We start from the raw sequence: 24,560 nt of genomic DNA, 5'->3' as shown, positions 1-24,560 counted from the left end.
TACCATAGTGTGAGCTCGACTAGTCAGAAAAACATCAAGCTGCCTTAGAGTAACAGAGATTAGTTCTCTCTCCAGATTGCTGCATATTTAATACAAGGATGCTAAATTAAGTCCTAGTCCAGCAAAGCACATGCTTAACTTCAGGTAGCCCATGGCTAATCACATGCTTAAGTACCTGGTTGGATCAGGGCCTTATCACCTTAGTGCTCAATATGGCTAAAACCAATGGGAATAACTAACTGAAGATTAAGCTATTTCCATCTTGAACTTTCCCCATAACACAGTGTCAGTTATTCAGAACCGGTCTTTAAACAGTGATAAAATACGAATGAACTGTTCAAAACCAAAAGTTTGTTGTGCGTCTTTGCATCGAACCCAAAGACGCGCTGACTCGTCAGTAAAGTCATGCCTTACCTTGTGCTGGTATCTATTGTCAAACGCATGCTTTATTAACAGATTCTTTAACACAGTGATGGCTGTAAATCTGATATCATAATTGTCCTGCAGAGCAAGAGCTGTTTCCCTCAGTAGCATCCCCACCAAGAAGTGATGCCTGCAATACTCATCGGTTAAATTGTATTCAAGATTTACATCTGCAACAAAACAGAAACACACTGAACTGTGCTCGCCATATTTTGTTTTAGGGAAAGAAAACACAATCATGACATATTTGTAATACAGATACCGCCTCCTCTGTAAAGCACTCTCATGTTGGTGTGATTCAGTGACTATGAACAGCCCTGTAGCTTTTGTAACCATTATTCAAGGCAGCAACGTTTTGATTAAGACTGAACTGACCAGGGGTTTTGCCCACCGACTTCAATCACATTAAAGGACACAGACACCCACTAGCTCCTCCGGTTTAGGTTCAACACTGATATTTGCTTCTCTCTTTCATGACAATGTTTTGGCAGCGCTGGAGCTAAAGGTCCTCAGAGATCCTTGTTAAATTTACCTCTCTAGGGCCCAGCTCAGCGGAGTTTTACTGAAGTCCTAGAATCACAGAGAACAGAGACGGAAGAGATTTGCCAAGACCCAACAATATTTAGCACCTGGGGACTAGCCCACTCGCGGGGTTATAATAACGACACAGCATCTTTCTGGGGCTGTTTATGCAACTGCGAACTAACAAGCAAGCGAGAAGCTCACGCCCTGGAGTGAGTGCGACACTCGGCGGGGGATGGTGAATGGGTGGTGGAACGAGACACATCATGGCAGTGATGCCTAGTTTCAATAGGCCACTTGGCGCAGCGGCTTGGGAAGGGATCTGCACACCGAGTCAGGACGCTGGTTTATTTTGCATCCACAGTGGCAGCACTGCCTCCTTCAGCCCAGGTCAGACCGCAAAGGAAAGGGTTATAATACTCCAGAGTCCCAATACGCAGGCGACAGCTTCTTGCAATTACCGTACAAGATCAAGCTGCAGGAAGAGCTAAAACATACGGGAGGCACATAAGGCCACACCTCACTGCCCAGCCCTGTCCCTGCTGCTGCGTTATAACACGCCCCCGAGGGCCCGGGGAGCTAACCGGGAGGGGGTTTAATGCCCTGCTTGCCAGGAGCTGTGATGGCTTCACCTCTGCCAGCAGACACCTTTTGCTATTCCCGACACAGCCTCTGCAGCACGGACACCAAGGAGCAATGCAGCCCAGCATTTCACTGCTGAGGGTGGTTTAACTTCACCACGGCCAGCTCCTGTTGTGCTCTCCCCTAATGCACACCCACACAGAGTCTGCACAGCCCGCAAGCTCCCAGTCTCGTGGACATGACACAAGTTGCGTGGCCTTTCCCCAGAACGGACAGCCACCTTGTTCTTGGCTCAGATGCCTTTTGGAAACTCCCACAAGTGTGGAAGGCTCCCCTGATACACCTGGTTAGACCTGGGGTGTCTAGACAGCTTTGAAAATCCCACACTAAGTTTTCCAACAGTTGTGTCATGCTGCTTACAGAAACAATAGATATTTTAAATTCTGCTGATCCATATCATCCAATACAACGTTAATTGAACTGTGAATTCTTGATTAGGAGAAAACAGAAAGCAAGCTGGAGAAGCTATCTAGCATTGATTGTTAACTGTTTTAGTAAAAGTCTACATCTATTACACAATATGGTTATTTCAGTTAGTTGGGTGCAAGCAAGCTAGTTGATTTGAAGCTGTGTATTTAATTTGACATTAGCTGATTCAACGATCCCAGTCGAACCTACCTACTGAAGTGAACCGTTCCACAGCAAATGAAAAAAAATCTAATTAATATGTAAAAAGAAAAGGAACAAATAAAAATACAGCAAAACTGAACAGTATTAAGTAATCCTGCCCTCAGCCTTGGGCAGGGGACAGTCTTGATGGTGTTATTACACACTGTTAGCACATTAACAACGAAGAGTCCGGTGGCACCTTAAAGACTAACAGATTTATTTCGGCATAAGCTTTTGTGGGTAAAAAACCCACTTTGGGCATAAGCTTTCGTGGGTAAAGAACCAACTTTGGGCATAAGCTTTCGTGGGTAAAGAACCCACTTCTTCACACATTGTAACTTGCGTTTTTACTAATCTGTTGTTTCGCTGGCTGACAGCGACCTGCAAAACCTGGCCAGTGTTAGTTCTGTTTACAAAAGCAGTGCCAAATTCTAGCTGCTGATGAAACACAGATGTCTTTCAGGAAACCTACAGGGGGAGGGAGGGGATGTGAAAACTGACTTCTCATTATCCCTGCCCTGGAAAGCCACAGACAAACTGCTCTGAGATGCCTCAGAGATAATGGAGTGTGACTGAGGCGGGCATGGTCTGCATGCAATCTGTCTGTTCACGCCACATCCCCTGTTCCCAGCCCTATGCATACTAGTCCTTTTCTAGCGTGAACACAGTACTAAAGGGGTGGCGTGAAAGGTTCTTCCCTTGGTTCAGATAACTCCATACGCCATGAACTACACCTACAGACCTGCCCACTTCACCACGGACACGCCCCAGTATGCTCCTCTGCAAAGGCAGGCAGAATGGACATGTCAATGCCACTTCTATCGTGTGCACATTTGAGGAGGGGGCTGTGCCACTTTCTCACGTCAGCCAGATCCTAGTGACCGTGGTGAACCGATTCACGCTCATTAACATATGCACTTTTTTTTTAAAGGAAGGAAAACGACTTAAATGGCAGACACTGGCAGCAGTGAACTACAGGGCAGGAGCTCAGTGGCTTTTAGTTTTTCAGTCTGAATGCTGCAAGTACACAGACGTATGTTAACCAAGTCAGAGCATCCCTGTCCTATTGCGTTAACCGTAAGCAGTCAGCAGACATCCCAGCCCAGTGTGTAATGTCTCCTCTCTTTCCCAGCCACTTCCAGCAGTGCATGCTGTTACACTGGGCCAGACGGACAAAAGGCCAGCTTTACGTGAGTGTGATGGAGATTAGTCTGGGCCAGGCAGCTCAGAGAAGTAAGTAATGTGAGAAAACAGACAGGAAGATGCTGATCTGTCCGCAGGCGCTCCAACTGAACACAGTTCGCCTTGGCGCTCCCTTGGAGGCAGGGCAGTGCTGTTATCCCCATGGGACAGATGGGGGACTGAGGAGACATCTACGCTGCAGAAAATCCCATGATGGCGAGTCTCAGAGCCTGCAGACTTGGGCTTGCAGAGCTCAAATGACAGCACTAACAATAGCCATGCAGCCATTCCCGCTCTGCTCTGAAACCCAGCAATGGGGGTAGGGCTCGGAGCCTGGGCAGGCACGTTTACACAGCTATTTTTAGTGCCGTAGCGCCAGCCCCGTGAGCCCGAGTCTGTAGATCTGAGCTCTGAGACTTACCACCACGGGTTTGTTTTTGTTTTGTTTTTCTCCAGTGTAGACATACCCCGAGGCACAGAGACCCGGTCACCCATTGAACCAGCAGTACAGCGGGGAATTAAACCAGGTCTCCTGTGTCACAGGCTAGTGCCCTGCCCCTGGGAACAGCCATCCTCTTTGGGGACGGAGCTCGGAGGTTGTGGGAAAGGGCAGTTAGATACACTACATACAACGTAGTCACTGAACCCTGTCCAGAAAACTCAACGGGTTTATTTAAACATAGGAAAGTGCTGACCAAGTATTGTCTATAGTTACATGGGCCCAGGAACACAGAACCATTCAAATTAAAATGGGGCTCACCGAGGGGCGTTACATAAACTTAACCACCGAGGGAACCCATCAAGGCCACCGAGGGAACCCACCACAGCTGATAAAGTAGGGCTCTCGCACCAGTTCAACAGGAAAAGGACGTACCTTGAACTCTCTGAAGTTTCGGTTTGGCAAAGGTCATCGGTAAATTTAAAGGAATGTAATGCTCATGATTGCAAATTGTTTGCAGAAATTCAAACTTGAATTCAACCAGTATCTGGATAAAAGACGTAAGATTTTAGTTTGAGTAGCTCCTTGCCAGTTGGCACTCAATGTACTTCTTGGTCTCCACTTGTGGAGTTAGCACAGGAACGGGATTTGCACGATACCAGCTTGGTCTCAATAGTATCAGTGACTGATTAGGGCTGGTTTATGTCCTGCTTCCTGCCTCTTCTCTCCAGTCATTATAAGCCACCGTGACCTCCTGTCCTCCGCTACCCCGCTCTTTGTCTCCTCCGGTATCCCGCTCTTGATACTCTGGGCCTGATACTCCCTAGCATCTCTTGAGTTTGGTTGCTCCAATTCTCTCAGGTTGTTTTAAAATTTAGAATGGTATTGGCACTTTTGGAGCACACGGAGATGCTGCTACACTTCACTGATATTGCAGCAATTGTGTCCATCTGGCAGCCAATTACAGTGCAAAATAATTACTGCAAAGCTCTGTTTGATGCTGACAAATAACCTCCCCCCCCCGCACACACTATGCTATTTCAATAAATCCGACGCTCACCTTAGGGTCTTTGCGGCTGAATCCAGAAACGTAGTCATTTATCAAGTTAAAAATAAACCCTCTGTCCATAAATGTCAAGCAGCGCTGCAGAAAGCACAGTGAAGCATGTCAGCAATCATTAGAAAAGAACGTCACCATCCTAAATCTTCTCTACACCCCAAGAGTCAATTCACCAAGAGTCCTGCCAAGAGTCAAGCCGTGTCCTTCTGCAGGGCTACTCAAGTCCCATGTGATCTATAAGACTTTTTTCTCTGAAATGTACTGGATGATCTCACTTCAGTCTCCAAGAGACATGAGAAACATTCAAATGAGAGTGCACACATTTAATCACAGCCGTGGCACAGCTGCTAGGCATGATGGCAGGCCCTACATTAAAAGTGGAGAGTCCCCATTGCTCCTTACCTGCTACAAAAGCTAACCATGACAGAAAGAGTCTGAGTCACGGGACGTGCAGAGATGACGCAGCAAAGCCACGTCTGCCCGGCTTGTGAATTCACAGCCTGTTCAGTGCTAGCTGCTTTTTATTTATTAAGCCTGGGAGAGAGCAGGAAATGACTGACCTTCAGGAAGTTGGCCAAGCTAAAGTTGACATTCCTTGACTCCTCGGGGATTTCACTGTAGCGAATAGTCACATGGGGAATTATGGCAAGAAGTAGTGAATGTAAAACATGATGGTAGGAGTCAGGAAACCGCTGGGCTCTGGGAAGCTGAAATCAAACACCACAGCGTACAATCAGGTCTGAGAGATGGGAGTCCATGTGAAAGCTCCCTTTAAGCATTCACGTAAAGAAATGTTTAGACAGACACCAGAAAATGGTGCATCATGTGCCCGTCAAGTGACTGGGACACTAGAGGAGAACAGCCTACTACTGCTACCAACTAACGGAGCTACTCCTTTAGCTCAAGTACAGGAGGTCTGTGCTGCACTGACCATAAGAAAAAGATCACAAATGTTTATAGTGACATAAAATTACAATGGAGGGGAAGTGGGGAGAGGGAAGAAAAAACTATCTGGCTGGGGTTTTTTTTTTGGTTTGTTTTGAAAGGTTTACACATTTTGTTTGAGGATCAAGTTTGCAGAATAGCTGTCTGAATGAATATTGCGTTGTGACATCTCTCTTTGGTATGGGTCATGGGCAGTCAAGCTTACCTTGATTTTGTTTTCCTCTAACAGGTGCATTGCCATCGACTTTGCCAGTGCTTCAAAGAAAAACCAGGAGTACTAGAACAAACAAATGGAGATCAGTTCGCTCTCCCAGCAAGATTGAGCTCATTGGTCTGAATCAAAAAATGCAGTCTTGTAATGACTGGAGGAGTAATACGGATGACAGTTTAAACCACGCGCATCCCTTCATGCATGTCTTAAATAAGCCTTTTAAACTGAATCTGAGACACAGATGCAAGGTGCTCCTCGTAAGTAGATTACAACTTCAAAATGCTTGCAACTATCACCCCCCATTGCACTCGGAGCCGAGCAGGTCAACCCTGACACTTGGACAGAGTCTCACTGAAATCAATGGGTCTCCCTCAGGTGCAAGAGTCTGCCTGGAGAAGATCCACTTGCAGGATCAGGGGCTATGTCGTCATGCAAAGGCACATAGGAAGGGCCAGCTGACGTCACTGGGGCTGGAATGGGGGGTAAGGCAGCGCATTACGGGGCCCAAAGAACATTATGCCTGGGCAGAGGGAGGGCACAGAAAGGGACACGTTCCTAGGCTACAGGAGGCAGAAATGCAAAATCAGCACTGTAAGGAACACTCCCCCTGAGTGCAGTCTGGAAAGGAGCGAGATTGTATGTCAAATGAATGAATACGATTGCACACAGAGAAATCCAGGAGGTGCATCAGAGTAGGAATCAGTCACAGCTGTATCTCCTGCAGGGAGAGCAGGGATCGGTGTCTGCTGGGAGCGGGACCTGGGAACAGATTACAAAGGCTCGCCCGGGCACAATGAGGCTCTGATCCTAGGGATGGGTTTGAGCGGACAGAAGTGGCTTTGTAACACGGAGCCCCGGACCTTTCCCCCTTTCTTCTCTGGCAGTTTACAGTAAATGGCCAGCTACCCCTTTACCTTCAGCAGCTTATTGATGGCTAGGAAATCTGCTGACTGCTTCAGCACTGTGGCCATTGCGGCGGCCAGGATTTCATGGGTCGTCTTTGCCTGCGAGGTGCTGGGTTTCTCTGCACGGAAACCGTACTACAAAGAAACAGGGACATCGTCAGGCCAGTGAGGTGCTTGCTCGTGGTGAGGAATTTTCCAGACCAGAGCATTGTCCTGACTGACCTTTATGAAGGACCGTAAGTAATGATCTAATCCTTCCTCATGGCACTTGGACACGATGTGGAGAAGAACCCTACAAAAACAAACCATGGGGTTTCTGCTCACTACAGAGCACTCCGTGACATGCAAGGGTGAGCTCATCCAGCTCGCGAACAGAGCATTCGGGCTTCGTCCTACTGCAACAGTAGCGTAACAGCCAGAGTCCCTGCGGCTGGTGTGATCAGACACACTTCCCAAGTGTGAGCCCTTGGGCCGTGGAGGAGGTTCACCCCAGAGACATTCTAGCCCGACTGAATGCCCTCAAACTCTGTGGGGGTGAGAGAGAGGGGGCTAGGGCAGGACAGAAGCCCCCTGCCCCTCTACTCCCAGTGTGCGCAAGCCTGCAGTGTTTGGTTAAATCTAGGGGCCCGATTCTCCTCTCCGACTGGTGGAAGTCATGAGGCTCTGCAGTGGAGCTGCACCAGTGTGTAACCCTGTGACAAGTGAACCAGGCCCCAGAGATGTTTCACTCATCACTTTGTTTACCTGCATTTTGACTGTCTCTTAGATTGCCAGGAGCAAAAGGTGTTTTAAAAAGCAACTTGACTACTCACTGCTACGCCTGGGGTTTCCTCTCTACAGCTCTCTCAGCTGGGGCCAGGGAGACCTGCAGCCCAGCCAGCTGCCCTCTGGCTTGCACCCCCTGGCCCAGAGCTACAGCACTCGGCTTCCAAACACTGCAGGGGAATTTTCTAATTCCAACACAAGCCAGTTTTCACTGGAGATCCAAGAAATGTGGAAACCTTCCCACCGATGCTGGGGTTTCTCAAGCCTATTTCTTCAAAATCTAAATCAACCCAGCAGAGTCCTTGGAAAGGGCCAGCTGATCACACCCACCCGCATTCCTCCTTGCACTGCGTCTTCTCATCCAAATCCTTCCGCCAGGAATGCTCCACGTCTCTGCTCCCAGCAACCCCCCCAGACCCTTTCCTCCTGAACGACGCTTCTGCAAGGGGCGGGGAGTCGTATGGGCCCGTGGTGCCCGGGCTCCACCGATATGAGAGCGTGGGGGCCTGGCTCCACTCACGTTTGGAGCCGGGTCTCTCCCCCGGCCCCGCCTGCTGCCCCGGGCAATTTAAAAGGGCCCCTCCCACCAGCACAACGGTGCTAAGGTGACTTCCTGCCTGCTGCACTTCACGTCCCAGTGGGTCCTGGGTGGGGGGAGGGGCGCATGTCTCTGAGCGCTGCCCCCACCCCGAGCTGCGGCCAATTGGAGCTGCAGGGGCAGTGCCTGTGGGCAGCAGCGCATGGAGACCCCTCCGGCCCCCTGCCTAGAAGCTGCTGCCAGTGGCGGGTGCGGGTCACTTTCGGGAGCTGCCCGAGGTAAACACTGCATCCCCACACCCCAACCGCCTGCCTCAGCCCAGAGCCCACACCCAAACCCCCTCCCAGAGCCCGCCGCCTGCACCCCAACCCCCTGCCCACAGCCCAGAGCCCACCCCCTGCACCCTCTACTGCACCCCAACCCCCTGCCCCAGCCCAGAGCCCGCACCCAAACCCCCTCCCAGAGCCCACCGCCTGCACCCCAACCCCCTGCTCCAGCCCAGAGCCCACCCCCTGCACCCTCTACTGCACCCCAACCCCCTGCCCCAGCCCAGAGCCCACCCCCTGCACCCTCTACTGCACCCCAACCCCCTGCCCCAGCCCGCACCCAAACCCCCTCCCAGAGCCCATCCCCTGCACCCCAACCCCCTGCCTCAGCCCAGACCCCACACCCAAACTCCCTCCCAGAGCCCACCACCTGCACCCCAACCCCCTGCCCCAGCCCAGAGCCCACCCCCTGCACCCTCTACTGCACCCCAACCCCCTGCCCCAGCCCGCACCCAAACTCCCTCCCAGAGCCCATCCCCTGCACCCCAACCCCCTCCCAGAGCTGTGCACTAAGGGGAATGAGACTTCATACATGGCGGTGCATATTCAGCACGAGGTCTTGAACCTGGGGCTCCTGGGTCACCAGGCAACCATCATATCCCAGCAACCATCCAGCAGCTTGTTAGCAGGGGGTGGGCTAAGCAGGTAATGGAATCCCAGCCCCGCCAGAGGCCCCGCCCACAGGAGCGCCTGACCCCACCAGTTGGCCCAGCTGCACTATTTAAGCCAGAAAGAGGCACAGGAAGTTGGCTGTGCAATTGGTGAGCTCCTGGTTGGCTGCTACATTGGAGCTGCCTTCCAGTCTTGCCTGCTTCCCTGCCTCGTTCCTGCTTCCCTGACCAGCTCCCGGTTCCTGTCCCCGTTCTTCTGGCTCCAGCTCCAGCTCGGACCCTCAGCTCGGATTCTGGGCTTTGGCATCCAGCATTTGATTCTGGTTCTCACCCTCAGCTCCAGCTCCTGACTCCTACTCGGACCTCTAGGCCTGACCGCCCATGTCCCAGCCTGTAACAGGCAGTGCTAGATAAGTGATTTTTAATAATAATACTAGACAATGAACCAATTCTAATTCAGGCTCTAGGATCTGGTGGGAAGTGACAGTTCAGAGTAGACCAGTGACTCCAGTCTCACTCAAACAACGTCAGGATCCTCAAGACAATTAAGGTCAGATTCTGCAACCTTTACTCATGTTGAGTAACATTTACTCCTGCCCCCAACAGGACCACTCATAAGAGCAAATTCTACCCAGCACAGCTCAGGAAGAACCTGGCCCCCAAAAAATAAAGTTTTGAAGCCAAGAAGTAAAATAACAAAAAGAGAGGGAAAATCCAATTCCCTGATCTCTGATTTCATCTCCAAATACTTTTAAATAAAAAAGGCAAGATCTTTTGCTAAAGCAAGCTGACTTCCAACTCTGTTTGTGGAGGTTAGCAAGACCTTTAATAGAAATATCAGTTGCAGGAATGCTATGTTTTTTTCTTTTTTTGGTGATGGAATGTCAGAATTCCTTCGAAAAAAATCTGAATTACAGCTTTATATTTATAGTGGAAGAAAGCCGCACTAGTTAGCAGACTCTTACATGGTGCAGTTGACAGCTACTTCATCCTCCTGGCTCACATTTGTGAGGACTCTGAACAGTTGCATAAGAATTACCGGTAGAAACTGTATCATCACTTGGCTCTCCATGGCGTGCAAACACTAGAACAAAGGTTCAAAACACATGGCTTTTAGCCTGATATGTTACAGATGTTGCCCTGTGTTTACTTTGCACAGAAATTTTTGCACCAGTGCAGGCATAAATAAAGGCGAGGGCTTCCCAGTTGGAAAGAAAGGAGGAGAGGTTAGAATTACCCGGCCAGCTCCTCACACCAGTAAAAGCAGATAATTCCCAGGGCTCATAAATACTGCCCTCACATGTGCCCCAACAGCCAGCGCTGTCTTGGAATGACTCAGTTGCCTTTATGAGAAGTCACATGCTCGCTCCGGAGGGCCTCATATATCCCAAAGATTCAAGCTAAAGTTTTGATCCCAACTCTCTTTTTGTGATTGGGGGAAAACTTTCAAAAGCAACTCTGGCACTTTGGTGCCTAACTCCCACTGATGTGCAATGATACTCAGGCTCCCAAGTGCCTGGGTCCACTTTTGAACATGGGATTTAGGAGCTTTTGAAAGTTTGACCCTGTGAGTTAATATTTAAACTCACTGTCACTCGGCCATTCCCCAGGCCCACGTCCTTATTTAGGGACCTAAAGAAAAGTGGCCTCGTTTTCAGAGGAGCTAAGCCCTGACTCTGACATGGACTCCCTCTACGACCGTGGCAATGTGACAACATCTCTGCCTCAGTTTCCCCATCTGTGAAAGAGGACTAACAATTGCTACTTGCCTATCTCAGGGGCTGAGGCTTCATTAGATTATCTTTGTAAAGTGTTTTGAACATGGAAACTATTATTTAAGTGCTCACCATTATTATTAAAGGTGTGATTATTTTTATTCCTTAAAACAAAATTTAGATCTATGAAATATAGCCAATGATTTTTAACACGAAGTGATCTACCTCTTTGCTATAGAATCACACTTGAAGACAAGTTCTTAGCATAAAGTTATCAGAAACGGTGAACAGAAAGTTTTTGTCCTGTTCAGAAGTTACTGTTTATAAAAACTTGGGCCTGATCCTACAACCCACCTTCAAATTTCAGTGGGATGACTCACCTGCGTCAGGATTGGAGTCCCTTTAAAACTAAAATTCAATTCTGAGCTATCAGCCACATGGGCCAAATTTCAAGCTGGCAAAAAAATCCAAAAAACAAAAAATGCTCCACACTGATTAGAAATTGCTGCAAATAAGAGATTATGCTAATCCGAGGGCATCTTCAGTAACTACAGCAGCATGGAAGTATAGGTGCAATATAAAATATCATTACAGCTTTGGGAAATCATTGATGCCAGCTAGGTTCAATGTAGCAAATCCATCTGTGATATCAGGAAACATTCTGTGACTTATGTGCCTGTGACATCTGCCAGTCAAGAGAATTACTCCCTTGTTTACAGGAAACTGCTGGTATGAATAGGCACGATTTGGTCCTTTGCCACTAGAGGGTGCTTGGAAGCTGCACAAATGCCACTACGCTCACACCCTCATAAAAATCAGAACGAAAGTGAAAACAGCAGCGAGAATTCCTGAGCGATTCACGTAAGCAGAGGAGAGCACACTTCTGAACGAGCAGAACACCGGGAACGTTAACTCGGGGGAAGAAGGGCCTTAGATCTCAACATGCGCTGTTCAGGATCACACAAGGACAGTGACCCTGGCCTCGTTCTAGTTTCTGCGGGTCTGACCCAATTTCCAATGCCGTCAATGGAAAACTCTTGGCAACATCAGTGGGAGCTGGGTCAGACCCGAATGGGTAGAGAGAGGAGGGTCCTTTCTCACAGGGGCTCCGCCGTTCCCACAAAAGCCTAAAAACGGACCCTGCTGCAGTGTGCGCCAGACAACTGAGCAACCAATTCTCTGTGCTGCAGCGCAAGACACGTGGCACTTTACCGCTCGGCGTCCCCGCCTCAAGGCGTCTGCAGTATGACGAGATAGGGCAGAGCAAGAAATGACATCAGAAAAGGGGCGGGGCTTCCATGACATCGGGGAAGGGCTGGAGTGGCTCCTAACACCGCGCACCGTTGCGTTTGGTGACTGGTCTCTCTCTAGCGTCTTGATACTTAGTTTAAGAACAACATGAAGTGGCAGGTCCCTGCAGGGAAGCGAAGGGTAAGACAAGGGGTTTGCAGGACACCCGCCACACAGGGCTACCGAAGCGACACACGCTGCCCGCACCGTATGGAGCGTATAGCGCAGAATCACTGCATCATGTGTGATAGTAACTAGGGCTTGTATAGATCTCACTGTTAACTCCAGGGATAAGCCATTTACTTTCTAGGCTACGGGGCTGCTGACTCGTAGGTGTCCAGAGGTACCGATGCACATACTAGAAAGCATTATTGAGATCGATAACTCTGTTACTGTCCCACACTCGCCTTTAAAGCCCTATTTGCATACTCCACATGGAATACTTAGTGGCGACTGAGTGACTCGAAAAGCCAGCTGGGTGTTCACCGATGGACTGTAAAAAGGGTCAGGGAAAGACACTGTTCACCTTTAGATATTTAACAAGCTCTCCTGGAACTTCTTTAGCTCCTGCCTGGACCAGCTGGCAGTACTGGAAGAATTTGTGCAGGTGCAAGTCCTGAAAGAAAGATGAAAACAAACAAAATTCAATGAATCAACCTCAACCCTGGTCAGTCTTTCCTACCCCACATTTCCCAGGTCTGCAAACCTACCAAATCTATCTGCCTCTGCAACAGTGCCCGGCATGTGGCATAGCCTGATCTCAGCCCTGCCAGGAACTCCTCAACTGCCTGCCCCAAATCCCAGTTCCCTAGACCACAGCCTGGGCGGCACACTGCTCCCGGCCTTTTCAGATGCACCCAGACGCATGGCCACATAACCACCCTCTTCAAACGGCTCCTCTGGCTCCCTGTTCTTTTCAGCATTAACACAAAACAGCGGCCTCAGTAGGCTTGTACCAATCTGCATCACATTGTGTCTTTCCGGCTAGCCCTCCCCACACAGTCTGCTCAGTGCCAGCCTCCTCCTGCCCCTTCTTCCAGTCCCACCACTGGTGGGGCAAAAGCTTTCTCCTCTAGCTCCTGATATTTGAAACAGCCTCGCTGTGTCCATCTGCTTCACTGATCCCCTCTGAAATCCCCTCCTTTCTCCCCTGCCTACGTCCCTTCATTTCTCTCTCCCTTGCAGCTTACAGTTTATTAGTGGGGTATTTGCCTCTGGAAAGATTTGGGGGCACAGTTTGCACAAAGGGTGCAGTGTACGTGGGCTTGTGCTGTTGCTACTGACAGTACTACACAGTTAAGAGGAAAAAAAGGATAAAAAGCGCAAGGTAAAATGAGGCAGCTGCACACCGAGGCCTGGTCTACATTTACAAATCCCACACTGGCCTAGCTCCGGCACTCAGGGGTGTGAAAAATCCCCACCCCTAAGCGCCAAGCTCTGCTGTCCTAACGTCCGGTGTAGACACAGCTTGGTCGATGGAAGAATGCTGCTGTCACTAAGGGGGGAGGTGGAAAACCCCTTCCAAGGCTGCGCTCTGCAGCTACACTATAGGGTTATGCTGGCATAGCTCTGGTGCTATAGTCCCCCTAGTGTCGACATGGCCTTGAACACGGCCCACGACACCTCAGCATTGCTGCACACACACTGCGGCTCCCGTGACACTCACACAGTCAGATCGATGGCGCTGGGGAGATGAAATCTGTCATCACGAGTCTGACCTACTCAGGTGAACATTTGCCTTGGGACTCAATGAAGGTTGCTGTGGAAGGTGCTGTCTGGGGCGAAGTGTGACTCTTTGTCAAAACCCAAACCCTTTTCTTTTGGGGATGAAAAGTCAAAATGATCTACAGGAAAACCCCATTTTCCAACCAGCTCAGCAACTCAGGCTTCCACAGCGCCTGCAGGTCGGAGTGTGAGCAGCAAAGGGAATGAATGCCAGCACGTCTCGGGGCTCTCTCGCAGCTCCGACTGCTCGTTATGCTCCCAATCAGAAGGGAGAGTGAACAAGCCGTAACCTGCTATTACATAGACTCTCTCTGCTTTATTCTGCAGAGCGCTAATCCCTTTCTTAATACCCTAAACCCAGCAGCAACAGAGTAGTTCAAATCATTTTATTACAACACTCCCTCCAAGTCCATCGTGACAAGGTTTTGCTACTTTTATGCTAACGGCTAGGAAGGAGACAGTCAGCTTACCTGGGTGTAAATGGTTGACTCCAAGTGGATTTTGATCTTCAACAGTGGCTTTGCTCCATCGACCCATTTAATATCAACGCTCTGCTGCTGTGAACAGAAAATATTCAGCTACCTGGTTGCAGACATTTGCAGATGAGAACAAGGCTTTATGCAGCTGGATCTTTATTCAGTCCTGTACGTAAATGCTCAATGCCTGCACAAAGTCTGAAGAAAAGGGCTTTGCGTGGCACAAGAGAATGGCACCCTCCTTCAACCCTCAGTGCACCCTGCAGCAGGGAACGTGGCCTGCTGCACTTCATCAGCCACTGAATCCACATAATACACGTGCTCACTAGCCAGGCCCCCGTACCACACACAACTGTCCAGACACACTGGGACCGGAGTCTTTTACAGCCTCCAGTGTTGCTGATGGTGGGTGAAGTGGGGGCAGGACTTTCTGGACGGACAGGCGTGGCTAAGAAGATCTGGGGGGCAACCCAAGGCTTGACACGGTAACAGTCGTAGCTTTCTTCTCTCTACAGTTAAGTGTATTTTAAATGCTCTTCCTACCCTGCGTGACTCCGCGTCCCCAGGGCTCAGGTAGCCAGGCGGAAGATTGGCTGAAACGGGTAAATGCTGCTCAAAGGTGATAATTCGACCATCCTTCAGCAAAGGGAGCCAGGCAAATCCCACTGCGGAAACAGCCAATGAGGAGAGATTAACGCACCTTCAGGAGTGTGCGTTCAGCACAGTTCTCAGGAGACTTGGAGCCGCGGCCACGACTCACCCCCCCAGGGAAGCTAACCCAGCAACTGGGAACTGGCCTCCACCCGCCTTACTCTGACAAATTCCCTTCTGCAGAGTCAACGGCTGAAATTCACAGGGCACCAACTGCGACCCTCAGTGGGGCTGCGTGGCAAATAGCCTTTGTGCTGGCTTAATGCACAGGGGTGAACTTCCCCCAGCGAGCATTGCCTGAGGGAGGACTGCAGGCACAGATGCCCAGGTCAATAGGACTTCAATGTGGAAAGTTACACATACACCCTGATCCTGCACCAACCTGCCACTTTACTCCCATGGGTGGTCCTGTTGCAGTCAATGGGACTTCTTAAGCAAGTAAAGGTAAGACTATGCAGAAGAGTTTGCAGGATGGAGGCAGTAGTTTATATTTAAGGAGACACTAACCGGTTGTGTTGCTTCCTGTAGCAGGGCATACATGATTCATTTGTTCATAAGAAGATTAAAACAGAATAGTACCTTAAATCACAAATAGTGTTTTCTTTTTATTCAGCTATTTACATTTATTCCCATCGCTGAGTATTAGATTTTAAGGGCTGTAATTTAAGCAGCAAACATACCTGGAGTTTCAATGGAGTCCTGTTTTTTCACTGATGCCTTGGTGTTAATTTCACAGCTGACATGATAGAAGGTGAAAAGCAAATGATGCTTTTGATGGAGATGAATTGGAAGCTCAATTTTAATCTAAAATGATACCATGACAGATAATACTGGATTTGTAATTGGCAAGTTATGTTGTAAGCTCTCTTATTTACTGAAGTTTTCAGAATCACACATTGTGTTGCAGATATTTCTGCTCATCTTTGAACTCGACTGTGTAACAGTTTCATCATAACTGTGTATTATTTATACATTGTGACCATAACCTCCCAGTAGTGACACCACATGCTAGGAAAGCAAGAACCAGAAAACAAACTGACATTAAACACTGAAAATCACTGAGCAGATGGGCTGAGGCTTATTCCATCTCCAGCTGTACAGAAAGAGGTGCTGGAGCTCTCTACGGTTTTGGTGTACCCATGAAGGACTATTACTTCCCGCAGCTGTTCTAGAGTTGAGTGTTTACCTCATCATAGAACTCTGGACTCTGGTTATGATGCAACACGATGGCACAGGCATTTGCTGTCAGGAGGGGTCCTCCAGGTTTGCCATAGATACACTGCAATGAAGGCAAGTGACATGTTGGATCAAAGGCATCTGTCACTCAAATTTGCCAACCAGAATAATGAAATACATTGGAAAAAGAAAATACTGACATTTTTCTAGATTCTTTTCTCCAGCTTGGAGAGACCATTTGACTGGAGGATCGGTCCATCAATGGCTATTAGCCAGGAAGGGCAGGGATGGTGTCCCTAGCCTCTGTTTGCCAGAAGCTGGGAATGGGCGACAGGGGATGGATCACTTGGTGATTCCCTGTTCTGTTCATTCCCTCTGGGGCACCTGGCATTGGCCACTGTCGGAAGGCAGGATACTGGGCTAGATGGACCTTTGGTCTGACCTAATTTGGCCGTTCTTGTGTTCTTTTGGAGACACTCAGTACTACGCCATATTAACCTAATGAAGTGCCCAATTCTATATACATTTGTTTACGGTTTCAAAAATGGATTATGAACCAACCTTCAAAGCTTGGGCATCAGCTTCATCTGAGTCCTTGAATTCCATGCAGACCACGATATTCCTTGCCTGGAATGAAGAAGAATGGGAGAGTAAGCTCCCAGTTTTAGATCGGGGTTGTTGTGAGCATCTGTCCGGCCCGTGTTCCGTGTGACTCACCTTTGCAAATGTTTTCTGGCTGTCGTATTTTAAATGCAAGGGATACACATAGAGATGATTTTTGTAAATGGTGAAGGGATAACGGTATTTCACCACTTCTGGGACAAACTCCTCCACCTCAATGGTGATGTTCTCATGGCCCTTTTCAAAAGGCGTTATAGGGATGTAAGAGGCAGTAACACAATCTAAAGAGGAAGGATAAGCTGAGATAAGCAGGTGTCTGTCAGACACGGGAAAGAAAGCAAATGCAACGTGCCACTTTACATTTGACATTCTGCCTTTGCCATCACATCCACGCACTCACTGCAGCCAGAGAGCCAGGGGTATGTGCCCCAGGGTAGAATTTGGCTCCTCTCTATTCCATGCTACTGGGCCAACTTCTCCTGTCAATCACAGGACAGCAACTCCTTCAATGGATCATTGACTAATGCAGCCAGAGCTGCAGATTTCCTAAAGCTTGAAAACAAAAGTGCAAGACGTGTTCCTTAAGAGAAACCTTTGCTGCTAAGCGCCAGCCATTCATAAAAAAAGATTTTAAAATATCAGTTTCACTAAGTTAGTTGCTCATTATCTATCATTGTAAATTCTAGATATTTCTCATTCATATTATAGAGAAGCATGCTATAGATGTTACCAGGATGGTTAGCAGAGTTAATATTACTTTCTGATTTGTGTTTCTTACTTGATAATTCCAGAGGGATGCACTCGATGGTGATATTTAAGTGGCCTGGGATAACCTGGAGTTTTGTCTTCTCTGGCCTGTATTAGAAAGCAAGAACAAACTCATCAATCTTGAAAATTCAAGCATGAACAAATTAGCTCCAAATATTTGATCTCTCCAGGTAGTTTAGAAACACTCTTGCATCCACACATACTATTTTAAAGAATATTCAAATGCCCACTCAGCCGCTACACCAGTTCCTTGCACTCACTTCCTAAACTCTGCTAGCAGCTTCAGCAGATCCTCACTAGAGAGTTTGCCACTATCTTGTTTATAGAGAGGAGAGAATTTCCCGTCGACATCCAGAGTACCTTGAGAGTCTTTGAAAACTGGCCTGCAAAAAACAAAAGTGGACACATTTCCCAAGCATTAGTAACAGGGCTACCCATGTGTGGCTACCCATGCCAGTCTGGGAGAAGCTCAAAGGGTGATTCACTCCTGTGCAGGCAACACACACAAGGTCTATGCAACACAAATACTCAAACCCGCACACAGGTGGTGCATAGGCTTTGTGCTGGCTCTCTGCACAGGAATGAACGGCATCCTATGGAAGCTCTTTGGCATGTCCTTGCAATATGAAAACACTGCTCAGGAACCTACATGTATGTACCAAGCCACAGTCCAAGCTGACATTCAAGAGTCATCACCATCTTGGTTTAGGACCAAATAGCAACCTAGTGGTAGGAATAGGAGACAGTGGGATGAATTTACATCAGTGTCTTCAAGGGCGCTGCATTCGGGTCAGTTTGGCTCGGTATACATTCACCCTCAACAAAAGAATATTAGGGGAATCAGATCATGGTCTTCAGTCATCCAAGAGACAAAGGGAGGAGCTGCGGCTAGGTGGCATCTCTTGGGACTCTCCAGAGTTCCATACTGAACTAGTTAACCTCCATCCCAAAAACCCACTAACTAAAGGTCCAGTCCTGCAGCCCTTGTCTCCTGGGCAGTGTCACTGAAGCTGAGAGGACGTGCATGCAGTCCCTTCAGTCCTTTCTTTGAAAAAGAACCACAGAGGCTATCAGACGGGATCAGACCAGTGGACCATCCTGCCCTGAGGCAGACAGTGTAATGCACTAGCTGCTTCACAGGCAGCTGCAGGACCTTGGCACCAGCAGTTATGGGATAACCTGTCCCCAAGGAAGTTCCCTCCTGACCCCAATAGGCAGAGCTCAGCTCACACCCTGAAGCAGGAGGGTTTATAGCTACAACTGGTTGGAAATTTTTCACCCACATGGTTTTGGTGAAAAATGCCATTGCTGTTGAAATCTAGACAGCTCAACAAATGTGTTGCTTGTGATGAAAATTCCTGTGGGAGGGAAAATGCATTTTTTTTGTTTTGAAATTTTCATTTTGGGGGAAGTTTCGTTTCAGATTTTATTTCACGTTATGTTTTTCATGTTTAAAATATTTTCACATTATTTCTTAACATGTCAGCAGTAGCGGTGCACAATCTGATCTAATCTAAGAGCTGAAATACTCTATTTTATTTTAAAAATCATTAAGGAAGACACTACATTGCAGTGAATGAAACATTTTCTTTTCCTGATCAAAGCATCTCCTGTTTGTGTTCCAGTGAACAGTCTGACCCTACTATTATTATCATGGTATGAAAGAAAATGGAATTCCCATAAAATTTCTGTTTTGGAAAATTTTCATTTTGGAATTCTGAAATTCCATTTTGAATTTTTTTCAGTTTTATATTATAATAAAATTCAAAATGGAATTTCAGAATTCCAAAATGAAAATTTTCCAAAACTGGAATTCCCATAAAATTTCTTTTTCCTGGGAAATTTCAAATGTTTTTGTTCCCATATGGAACAATTTTTTTTCAAAATGTTGACATTTCCCACAAAATGGAAGTTCCACGTTTCAACCAGCTCTATTTATAGCCCTCCCCAGAACTCTTGTTTATTTTATAATCTCTCTCCAGATCTAGGACTCCAGCCAATCCAAATTTGCAGGGCCAAATTCTGCCCTCAGTTACACTTGTGCAGCCTCCCTGACTTGAGGAATTTGGCCGGATTTACAAACAACATAGACAACAACAACTTCAGGAGGACACGTGAGGATTTCAAGACAACTGACCTGGCGGCCCAAGCAAAGGGCATCCTGTACTGCCCAAGCCGACTACACACCTGCTTAGCCAACTTATGAACCTTCTGGGCAGTCTGGAAAAACAAGAGAAAGGATCAACAAGGTGACAGTGGGGTCACACCTTCATAGGACAAGAATTAAAATGTGACAGCTGTGGGAAAGGAAAGCTCTCAGCCTTCTAGCAACATACAGCCAGGTAGCAAGTTAGAGCATCTAAGCTGACACCAAGGACCAAGCCGACAATCATTGTGACTTCACACCATGTCTATTTCACTGCTGTATGTGACCAGCATGCCTTTTAGGGTCCAGCTGTGTTACCAACTAACCTATGCTGTTTGCAAGGGGAGTACAGAGCCTTTACCCACCCTGGGCCTCACCCCACTCACCCTGAAGTCAAGGGGAATCTTTTCATTGAATTCAGTGGAGGGTTGAGGTCCCAGCTGGGGTACACACAATTCATGGCAGCTACCACTAGAGGGCCCCCAGATCCTGCTCCCATTTGCACACGCTGGCCATCAGCCCTGTGCACCCAAGCAGAGGAGAAGGAGGCGGAGCTGTGTGCAGAGTGGGCGTGGCTACAGGGAGGGCCATATTCTGCCTGGTTCTGAGCCCCGCCAACTGTGGTGCAGGAACCATTTTCATTAAAAAAATAGCTCTTCCCACCTGCAGGAGCAAACGCAGAGGCAACCTGAGGCAGCTGGTTGTGAGCAGGGCTGAATCTCTCGTGTGCATAGCAGTTCCACACCCAGCTTAGGCCGATGCGGCATCAGGCCCCGCACCGTTCTAATGTGCTGGGGAAATAATTATCTCATCTTAAAAATCAATCACGTTTCTGAACAGCCAAGCTCTGTTCTGAGAGACGAGCTGACATCTGCCGTGAGGCCAGTACCCAGAGCAAGGCCAGAAATGCCAAGAGCCGCGGCCATCTTAACTGCATAGGGAAAGCCCAAGGTTTGCCAGAAAGGACAAGAAATAACAAACCATGCGTATTTTCATGCTTCTCAGAGTATCACAAGCCAACGGAGACTAGCCAGCTCCAGATTATCACAGGAGTGGCCTGCAGTGCCCTTTCGGAGACCCTGCCATACATAACCTTATCCAGTACCTTCCCCGGGTCGGAGTTCTTGATGTACGGGTCCACACAGTGTGTGATGCTGCCTTGCAACACTTTCTCCACACGGGCGACAAGAAAGATCTCCACATGGGGGGTTGCCACAGAGAAAACTCCCTGAAAGTGAACAAACAGCAGAGAGTCAGAGGCAATTACTCCTCCCACGGCCACGCTCTCCTCCGGCTCCAATCAGAATGGAGCCTGGTAGACTCCCCACTTTGGCGCTATGCAGATTCATGGCACGTGCCAGGTTCCAGCAGGTTTTCATGGTCTGAGGGAGGCCAAAGCCTGAGAGGGGCTACTGGGACGGTGCAGGCACTCAGTACTTCTCAGAATTGGCGCTAGCTGTGGGACTTGGAGGGTTAAATGGCTCATCAGCTCTTTCTATGAGCCCCAAACATGGTAAAAGTCAGAACCGTTTGGGTTCCCAGTAGAATGAGGAGCTGGGTGGAGGGGATTTGATAACGAAACCTCCCTCCCACTCAAAGAAAAGCTGCAGCGTGTATGCTTGAACTACGGGCTGGGAGTGTCAAAGGTGCCTTGGGGAGGGAGATGACCAGCTTTCAGGCACTTTCACTGGCTCCTTCGCGAATCCCAGGTGGATACGTTTCAGGCAGAATTGGTGATTTTTTTTGAATTTCAAAATGTTGATAAAATCAGGAAAAATGTCAACTAATTTTGTTTGCATGTTTTATGAGTGATCATTCAGGTACAGAGCGTTATGAGCGAATGAGGGCTGGATAATCAGGGTTGTGCTCTTGGGAGTACGGACCATCTTTTTGTGCTGTCTCTGTACAGCACCTACCACAGTGAGGTCCTGGTCCCTGACGAAGGCTCTTAGATGCTACAGCACTCCACATAATCAATCGCATGCTGGACATTTTCTGAAGAGCTGCAACCACATCAAAGCTTTTTCCTTGCACGTACAGTGACAACAAGGAAAGAAAACAGGAAGTCAGTTCCTCACCTGCTTTATGTAGCGCAGGTGAGATTCAGCAATTCCATGAACGAGGTGCTCATTGGTCGGAGTCCCCTTGGGGTGACTGTCACCAGCTGCTTGGGTGGAGCTTCCCAGCAGCATTTCACGTACTGAGGGAGGATTCAAGTCCACGTGGAAGTCAGCTGAAATCTTGCAATTGTTTTTTACGTCAAATAATGCCAGGCTGATGAAAAAAGGCTCAACCTGGGAATTTGAATGAATGTTCTTGTTAAAAAGCATGGTACGAGTTCTAACCTCGAGGTGTACTTGAAATTCACTGCCAGATACACAAGTGTGATCTCTGTTTCTTTGAGTCTCAGTTCAACTCTTACGATGAAATTCGCCCTTCCACAAGGACTGTGCACCACTTACAATCTGTGGGGGCCATCTATGCGGGGTGAATTTCACTGTAAAAGAATTATATAAGTAACCAATAGTTTATTTGCTTCTGACTATCCGGAAAAGCACTCTAAGACCACAGCTTTGCTGGGTCTTCTTGCATTTGTATCTAGTGAAGATGAGCATAAAGATGAGGGCCATTTTAAAATCACTGACATACAGAAAGAGGAGCGGGTAATTTACACAAATGATGGAACACGAATGTCAGGAAGAGATGAAAACGCTGATCAGTCTGTAAGAGCTGTTTAAAGGCTGTACATTCAGGATAAGGCTATGTCTATCCTAGCCCTTTTGTCAGTATAACATTTGTCGGTCAGAGGTGTGAAAAGAACACAAGTTTCACCGACAGAAGCACTGGTGTGGACAGTGCTATGCTGGTGGGAGACGCTCTCGCGCCGACATAGCTACCACTTCTCATGGGAGGGTTAATGATGCCGGCGGGAGAGCTCTCTCCCCTCAGCACAGCGCCGTCTCACGGGAGTCCTGACAGCTCTGCAGCTGTGCTGCGGTAAGGTCTGCAGTGTACACAGAGCCTAGGAATGTGTATTTTTAGCATATCTCACAAAGTCCCAAATAACTCAGTTCTCAGTTGCCTGACTTCAGTTGTGTTCTAGCAAGAGAGTTCTACATATTTCTTGGTCACATCAGGCAGGGTCACACAGAGAAAGCTTCCAGCATAAACTAACCACCTTTTCCTAGCTGTTTTCACCTTGCACGTGAACTGTCTGAAGTGAGTTCCACAATGGGGTGACTACATCAGATCTCAGGCTGGGCTTTGTAGCTCCAGGCCTTGACAAGTAGCAACAATTCCAGATGTTTTTGGTTCAGAAAGATTGTAGAGGACAAAGCTACCATGTGAAGGTCAGACCGCAGCGTGCCTGACCAGAGCAGTGATGTACGTATGTGCTATCTCCAGGCCTGATTCTGCAGGCTAAAATCTAAAGTCCCCACTGGCCCTGGGTGCATCAGGACTGAGGTCTCTGTTAGCAGTGCCTCCATCCCTCTCCGACATATTGGTGAAATATTGGAACAGGGATGGATGCAAATTCAGGCCCCAGGCCTGCAATGAGCTCTGTGCCAGTCGACCCCCTGTGTCAGCCCATAGGCCACTAGGAGCAGAATTGGGGCCTAATTTCTTTTCCCAGCTCCACCCCCAGTCGGTTTCTGTTGCCGATCAGAAGAAACGGGATGGTAACTGTCTATGTCTAAGCACAGCTCCAAGAGAAGAAACAGAACTTTCCAATGAAAATGCATACGTTTGTGGGGGAGCCCTCGGCTCGGTCACCGACGTGAGTCTGGAGGTTGAAAGTTAAATCATGACAGTTCACCAAAAAGCGCCTGCTGCACTTTTCCTCAAAGGGCTTTATGTCAGGCTCAATTCCAGAGAAGTCCAGCCTCTAGAAAACAAATGAGACACAGCCTTTAAAACAGGAACCTCACAAAAAAGTTAAGGGATTACATTATAGCTAATGGTATTTTACCATGCTTAAAAACATGGTCTAAAAAGTGCAGCACATTCACAAACTGAGAGCCCATTTGGTGCCTGTTAGGCACATGCACTAAGGACAGGAATTCATAACTTTGTACTGGGTTTTAGCAGTCTGCTTTGAGCTGTTTGTACAGTACAGAGAACTAAATCACCATAAGATTTCAGTTCTGCCCTCTGCCTTTTAGTTGTAACCTTGAGGATCCACCCCAAATGTCCGATCACAGGGAGCTTGGAGGTGAAAACAGCGTATGTGCAGCAGGAATGCTTAAAGAGTTTCTACCACTTTGCAGGATTCTGTTGGTTGAAGAGATCGTTCACATAGTTAATAGACAGCGCTGCCAGAACCAGCAACAGCTCACAAACGGGAAGACATTTTTGACAGGCAGCAATGACCAGTCTGGTTATAAACAGTCCAGATGGGCAATTGATTTAGATTGGCTGTAATAAAACTCAAACCACCTTGAATCCAGTCACCTCCTCCATGGCCCTTAAGGCCCAACTGGTCCTGTGGCTGGTTTGTGCCCACAGCGACCTTTCACAGAGAGTGCCGAACAGGAAGAAAGAGACGAGACGACCTTTAGGCACGACCCTTAGCCAGATAACTCCCTCCCTTCACCAGACCCACCTTGCTGCGTGCCAAGGATGCAGGACTGCATCCAGAACATCAAAATCACAGTGTGTTGAAGGGCGGATGTGCCCACTATCATTCTCCCCCAGTTACTGAGGAGACCCGTGTTATTACTCTCTGGGGGCTATTTCCCCCCTCTGAGTAATCTAAGCAAATATTAACCCATTTTAGAAAACTATTTCCGAGTCACTTTCAAGCAGACAGAAAA

General features: G+C 48.2%; 1 protein-coding gene across 4 annotated transcripts in view; it reads right to left on the bottom strand.

Moving 5' to 3' along the window:
* DOCK11 (dedicator of cytokinesis 11) overlaps positions 1–24,560 on the bottom strand; it is a 114,419-nt gene that overhangs the window by 42,753 nt on the left and 47,106 nt on the right. For 2 of the 4 annotated variants that reach the window (XM_045029544.1, XM_045029547.1), the window contains exons 11-32: positions 23,492–23,632; positions 21,825–22,040; positions 20,852–20,974; positions 19,738–19,820; positions 17,861–17,983; positions 17,611–17,687; positions 16,929–17,113; positions 16,773–16,838; positions 16,222–16,314; positions 15,716–15,839; positions 14,928–15,049; positions 14,379–14,465; positions 12,710–12,799; positions 10,144–10,262; positions 7,161–7,230; positions 6,948–7,073; positions 6,028–6,099; positions 5,438–5,584; positions 4,878–4,961; positions 4,253–4,364; positions 2,206–2,244; positions 415–593 (exon numbers count right to left, since the gene is read on the bottom strand). In XM_045029544.1, the coding sequence (XP_044885479.1) occupies positions 415–593; positions 2,206–2,244; positions 4,253–4,364; positions 4,878–4,961; positions 5,438–5,584; positions 6,028–6,099; positions 6,948–7,073; positions 7,161–7,230; positions 10,144–10,262; positions 12,710–12,799; positions 14,379–14,465; positions 14,928–15,049; positions 15,716–15,839; positions 16,222–16,314; positions 16,773–16,838; positions 16,929–17,113; positions 17,611–17,687; positions 17,861–17,983; positions 19,738–19,820; positions 20,852–20,974; positions 21,825–22,040; positions 23,492–23,632 (2,478 nt within the window). The remainder of the gene's footprint in view (positions 1–414; positions 594–2,205; positions 2,245–4,252; positions 4,365–4,877; positions 4,962–5,437; positions 5,585–6,027; positions 6,100–6,947; positions 7,074–7,160; positions 7,231–10,143; positions 10,263–12,709; positions 12,800–14,378; positions 14,466–14,927; positions 15,050–15,715; positions 15,840–16,221; positions 16,315–16,772; positions 16,839–16,928; positions 17,114–17,610; positions 17,688–17,860; positions 17,984–19,737; positions 19,821–20,851; positions 20,975–21,824; positions 22,041–23,491; positions 23,633–24,560) is intronic. The other 2 variants (XM_045029545.1, XM_045029546.1) reach the window with 2 other exon arrangements.

This window comes from Mauremys mutica, chromosome 9, assembly GCF_020497125.1.
Source record: "Mauremys mutica isolate MM-2020 ecotype Southern chromosome 9, ASM2049712v1, whole genome shotgun sequence".
Lineage (NCBI taxonomy): Eukaryota > Metazoa > Chordata > Testudines > Geoemydidae > Mauremys > Mauremys mutica.
Note: the sequence above shows the minus strand (reverse complement) of the source record. Positions and strands in the feature narration are given on the sequence as shown.